This window comes from Histoplasma capsulatum (assembly GCF_000150115.1).
Source record: "Histoplasma capsulatum G186AR genomic scaffold supercont2.2, whole genome shotgun sequence".
NCBI classification, from domain to species: Eukaryota; Fungi; Ascomycota; class Eurotiomycetes; order Onygenales; family Ajellomycetaceae; genus Histoplasma; species Histoplasma capsulatum.
This window is the reverse complement of record NW_025544802.1, coordinates 925,295-930,842: the sequence shown is the minus strand read 5'-3', so window position 1 is coordinate 930,842 and position 5,548 is coordinate 925,295. Positions and strand designations below refer to the sequence as shown.

The following is a 5,548-nucleotide window of genomic DNA, read 5'->3' as shown; positions in this document are numbered from 1 at the left end:
GATCACCGAACGACGTAGCCGGATCCACGAAATGGGCGGTGGTGCAGCCATGACCAGGGCATTAAAGCGCGCCTTCATGCCATCCTTTAATGTGAGAAGCTGGGAGACAACAAGACGCTCGACCTCTCCGTTGGTCTTGTCACGGTTGGGAGCAATGGAATCAATTTCATCAATGAAGATAATGGCGGGAGAGTTCTTCTCTGCTTCTTCGAATGCTTTTCGCAGGTTCGATTCTGATTCACCTGCCATTTTTGACATGATTTCAGGACCGTTGATGAGGAAGAAGAAAGCACCAGTTTCATTGGCAACAGCACGAGCCATCAGGGTTTTTCCAGTACCGGGGGGGCCAAACATGAGAATACCACGGGGTGGTTTGATTCCGATAGATTTGAAGAGTTGAGGGTGGCGAAGAGGTAGCTCAACCAACTCACGGATCTGAGCCATTTGTTTTCGGCAGCCTCCAATGTCGTCATACCCAACATCGTTCAGGTTACCCTCCTCGTCCTCACGCTGGATGGGTTCACCTTCGCAGTGGATAACTGTGTCTTGAGCCACAATGCCGTATTCTGGGGGATCCACTTCGACGACCTTGAACTCTACCTGACGCATACTAGCTCTTACAGTGAAAAGGTCACCTTGTCGAACAGGTCGGTAGGCTTCGCGGAAATATGGGGCAAGGAAAACGTCAAAGAGAGAGCCGGTTAGACCCTCCACGGTATCCGCAATAGGCAAGACAGCGATTCGCTTGGCCTGTTATATTGGTATCATTAGTTTCGCGTTCAGGAAGAACGCCTGTTGGTGGGATTGAACATACGTATTTGATATCCGGGCATGGGTGGACGGTGATGACGTCGCCATGTTTAACCCGCAAGTTATGCCTAACGACACGGTTTACACGAGCGCTCCCATCATCCAGGTCATCATCAGCCAAGACAATCAGAACAGTATCTCTTCGCATTTTCCCCTTGACCAGGACGGTGTCACCACGGAACAGCTGGAGTGTTTCCATGGTGTTGTTGGAAAGCGCAATGATTGAGTTGTCATCGTTAACAGCATCAGTAACACTGCAGGCCACAACAAATCAGCGTGACTTTCTTTTTTTCTGATGGCTTATTCTAAAGACACTCACAGTAAGGTGTTTGGCTTTTTCTTCTTTTTTAGAATGGCTGTGGATGTGTCAAGCTCCTGGAGGGGAGACGGTTAGCGCCACTAACAATCAGAAAGTAGCAACAGCTCGAGAAAAGGCTAACCTCATGTTTTTCTGCACCCGAGGGGTCGCTGGAAGAGAACATTAGCATTTATCGTACTCATAGAGGACGTAGTAGTAGACAGAGACGTAGCCCAGGTACTCACGTCAAGTTGACCTTGTGCTTAGCGTGATCAGGTTCTGCAGACATGTTGGAATGGCACGAGGGAAAACAGACGGATGAAAGTGAAAGTTTCCGACAAGGAAATTAGAAGATAGAATGATTAGGCGATAAGGGAGAAGAAGTAGGTGGTTGTTGTTGAGATTGTGGTATTGGTGTCGGAGACGGAGAAAGATGGTTTTGAGCGAGATGATGAGATGAGGTTCAGCTAGAGCTATGAGGAAACTCGGAAGAAAGATGTCGCCGGGAAAACCACGTCAAACGCAAACACAACAACACATACGATGGTCTACTTTTCCTGTGGAGTATTAAGTGAAGGAAGGAATGAAGCTACAACAACAGATGAACAGAGAGCACAGAAAACAGAAAAACAACTGTGTCCTGGAGAGCTGTTGGTCGGCTTAGTCATGGGCGAACAGTTCAAGGCTGCCTCCAGGAAAAGTAGGGTCCAGCCAATCAGAGGCCGTCATTGGGGGTGGAAGCGGGTGGAAGACGCTAGAGCCAACATGGAAGTCACGTGGATAATTACAAATCAGCACACGACATCGTGGAAGCCTGGCCGGCATTGATATCTGACATACGGACATCAAGACATTGGCAATGCAGGACAAGCTGATACGCGGGAATGTCTAAGTTTCCTATCAAACCGGTGTACGCACATGTGAAATGTTCACTAACGCTTTGTTGGCTCTAATGTTTGCGCCTGCTTTGAGCAATCCCTCTACTCCGTCTCACAGGAGTATATCCAAAGATTGATGCAACGTATATTTTTGATATGGACTCATTTGGACACACAGGTTTTTGATTCTAAACCATCCTCATGAGTCCTTTAGCCGATGTCTGCGTGTCGGACATGATGAGTTCATGCGTCTCTGGAGATTGGATTCCATCTCCGCCATCTTCTTACCCAGGAGAGGGGGTAGATCCCTTGAACATACAACACTCCCATATATGATTTCTGCATAGCCGCCCCTCATCGCATCGTCTCTCGTGGATGCGATATTTTTGCTTCGGGATTTCAATCTTACTCTGCCTTGAAGATGACGGAAGAAGAACCCGTTTAGACGGCTCAAGCTGAGAGTCATTCAATCACTCTTGTTCCAACCGACCCAAGCTTTTGCGCCGGGGACACATCCTGTCTCATTTCTTTGAAATGTATAGCATTTCCGTGATGTGCCATATATTGCTTGCTTCGTATCAACTGGAGTGGAGAGGCTCGGTTGAGCTAGAAGGAAAAAGTAAAGGAAAGAAAGACTCGAAGAAGAGAATGGGCTACGCTTCGATGATGAAGGACGTTCTATCATCTCCGGATTCTCTATAATTTCTTTTCTTATTGCTTCCTTCACACGCATTACTTTTCTCTATTTGCTCAGGTATATATATGTATTTGTATATAAACATGCTACCAACCCGCGAAATACTTTTAGAGGGAAGTTGAAGTGAACTTCCTATATTCAACTGTCGTTTCTCTTTTATGAATCAGCTTCTCACAAGAAACCCATGGCACTTCTGGAGAAAGAAAAGAAGGATGATGCCACTGCGGACCACGATATCCCTGATCGCCTATGCCCGATATCCCCACCACACACCACCCCGTATCTCGCCTCCTACCTCCGCGTCCCAACCAACAATTTCACTCCAAAAGAGCTCTCCCAGAGCCTCCAAAATAACCCACCGATATTCTTCATCGGACCTGTCATGATACCCAGCATGTTGAAATACATCCTACCTGCTTACCCAACTCTGGACATGGCTCAGGACATAACCCTGGCAACCCTGCACGGCCAGACCCTCTACTACATATGTCCTCCTTCAAAGCCAGCAGCAGTCCCAGAAACGCAGTACCTCATGGCCCTCCAGAGCTCTTCCTCGTCCGCCACCACCACCAGCAGCAGCAGCAGCAGCAGCAGCAGAAGCCCCATCCCCCCAACCCCCACGCGCCTCACCACCGCCACGGCCCTCGTAATCTTCAACCCAACCGACTTCCAACACGCCCGGCCCCACCACTTCGCGACGCCGCCCTTTAACCGCATAATGCCCGCGCGCGTCACCATTCGTCTCTCGAACGGCGAGCGCTCAGCCGTCGATGCGTGGGATGTTGCACCACTTGCACCCCTCCTTGCGTCGGCGCTGTATAAGCGGGTAGACCGGGTCTTTGAGGCGTGGGATAGGGATGGGGATAGGGATGAGGATGGGTGCTGGGAACTTGGAGATGGAAACGATGGTGAGCTTGATGATGAGGGCGAATGTGAATATGGATGTGAGGAAGAGTGTGACGAGGAAGCGGATGGGGATCTCATCGTCGTTGCTGAGGAGGTGGATAGCGAGTGGGAGCGGGATGAGGTGGAGGAGGTGGATGGAGATGAGATTGAGATTGAGGGTGGGGTTGAGGGGGAGGGGGGTGGGTGGGGGAAGGGGGTTGGTGTTGATGTGTGTATGCGGATGGGAATGCGTCGATGGGAGGCGGGGACTCTGTGGGAGAGGTGCGTGATGGGGTTTTGGAGGTATTGGGGGGATTTGTGAGACGGTGTGCATTTGGAAAGGGGGGGGGGGTTGGGGGGGTGTTGATTTTTGGTGGTTTGAGGATGTTGGGTGGCAAGTTAATTGATGGCACAGAGTCGCCGCGTTTTTTCCTGAACCATTCAGCTTTCTTGTGTTTGAATAGGAATGAAATGGAAGTGTATGAGCAAGGACGAACCAATCCCATCCCTTCAACAAAAGAGAAAAGGAGAAAAAAAAGGAGAAGTAAAAAGAAAACCAAGCACAGAGGAATGGGGATAGAAGAGTAGGTTTGAACATCAAATAAACACCCGGTGTCAAAAACACTCTACATGCTATCCTATCCCCAAATCAATGCACCACATGAATGATAACTTGTACATAGTCCCCGAGAGTGAAACTGAACATCGTTAACATACCATCCCATCTTTATGTTTGGGTCACAAAAACCCAATATATATAATAACCTCCACACCCCACATGGGAAAGAAGAATTTAATTCAAATCATGACACAAGACACACAACTGATTCAAAAAAAAAAAAAAAAAAAAAAAAACCCAGTTGCATATATATATATATATATATATATATATATACATTGCTTCGCATAGCTAGACAAGACTCAACTAACAACAGCCTTTTAGTCCTCCCTTCTCTCCATCTACATCTACAGGACAAAAAAAAGGTTCCATTCAATTTCACAATGTGTCTTCTGAAATATATAATTTGTATTTGCATTTTCCAATTTGTGATTTGGCTTGCAACCAAGTATCTAGTTAGTTAAATCTTTGATATCCCTTATTTTCGCGTCATATAACAAGGATTTTTTAGTTACTTCCATTGTTTATTATATTTACACCCAGACATTGACTGTGCCGCGGATAAATTTGAAGATCTTCTTCTTCTCTCTCTCTCTCTTCTTTTTTTTTTTTTTTCATTTATTTATTCATTTATTTATTTAATTTATTTAATTTATTTTTATTTAAAGTTTTTTGGCTTCCTTTTTTCTTTCCAATTTTCTCTCCATTTGCCCTCTTTCTTGTTTCCCCCCTCTTTCGAACAAAACTTGCATTTTCATGTATATGTAAATAAATACCTTTTTGCTTCAAAACCATCCTCAATACAGAACAAGAAAAAAAAAAAAAAAAAAAAAGACCCATCATAGCTAGATTTTCGATTGTTGAAAAAAGAAAAGAAAAAAAGAAAAAAAAAGGGAAGCTTGCATTTATGAAATTACGACCAGTGATGATAATATTTTGTCGTGAGATGGTTTACTCGAAGGAAAAGAGCAAGTTGGAGAGGAGAGATCAAGCAAGATAAGAAGGAGATGATTGGGTGATAATTGAAGTGTTCCGTAAAACACAAGGGGAACTGAAGGAGAAAAAAGAGAAGAGAAGAGAAGAAAAAAAAAAAAAAAAAAAACAGGTAGATATATATATCACAGCTGCGCATGTCCGGAGGGGGGGGGACGACAAAAAAAAAGCTCGACAAATAACATTTATGTATTATTCTAAGGAGCAACCAGCCACCCAACTCCTTTTTTTTTTTTTTTCACTCCAACTCATGCACATTAGGCGGAGGCGAGGGCGGCATGACAACGAAATTCGTGCTAAGTTTTTTCTTCGCTGTCGCAAACGCCTTGGCCCGCGAGGGCTGGCATTCCGTTGAATCCAGCTCGACG

General features: G+C 45.7%; 3 protein-coding genes across 3 annotated transcripts in view; 1 reads left to right on the top strand and 2 right to left on the bottom strand.

Annotated features, from left to right (window-relative positions):
- Nucleotides 1-1,704, bottom strand: part of HCBG_01527 (cell division control protein) — a gene marked incomplete at both ends in the record, with an annotated part of 3,211 nt that extends 1,507 nt beyond the window's left edge. The window contains 5 exons of the mRNA XM_045428577.1: nucleotides 7-750; nucleotides 815-1,064; nucleotides 1,130-1,185; nucleotides 1,251-1,278; nucleotides 1,354-1,704. Of these exons, the coding sequence (XP_045290363.1) occupies nucleotides 7-750; nucleotides 815-1,064; nucleotides 1,130-1,185; nucleotides 1,251-1,278; nucleotides 1,354-1,397 (1,122 nt within the window). The remainder of the gene's footprint in view (nucleotides 1-6; nucleotides 751-814; nucleotides 1,065-1,129; nucleotides 1,186-1,250; nucleotides 1,279-1,353) is intronic.
- Nucleotides 1,705-2,867: 1,163 nt separating this feature from the next.
- Nucleotides 2,868-4,032, top strand: HCBG_01526 (uncharacterized protein; the record flags this gene model as incomplete). The annotated part of the gene is made up of 2 exons (XM_045428576.1): nucleotides 2,868-3,850; nucleotides 3,984-4,032. 2 exons carry the CDS (start codon nucleotides 2,868-2,870, stop codon nucleotides 4,030-4,032), a joined length of 1,032 nt encoding a protein of 343 aa, XP_045290362.1.
- Nucleotides 4,033-5,404: 1,372 nt separating this feature from the next.
- HCBG_01525 (uncharacterized protein) overlaps nucleotides 5,405-5,548 on the bottom strand; it is a gene marked incomplete at both ends in the record, with an annotated part of 1,227 nt that continues 1,083 nt past the window's right edge. Inside the window, one exon of the mRNA XM_045428575.1 lies at nucleotides 5,405-5,520. Coding sequence (XP_045290361.1) covers nucleotides 5,419-5,520 — 102 coding nt within the window. The remainder of the gene's footprint in view (nucleotides 5,521-5,548) is intronic.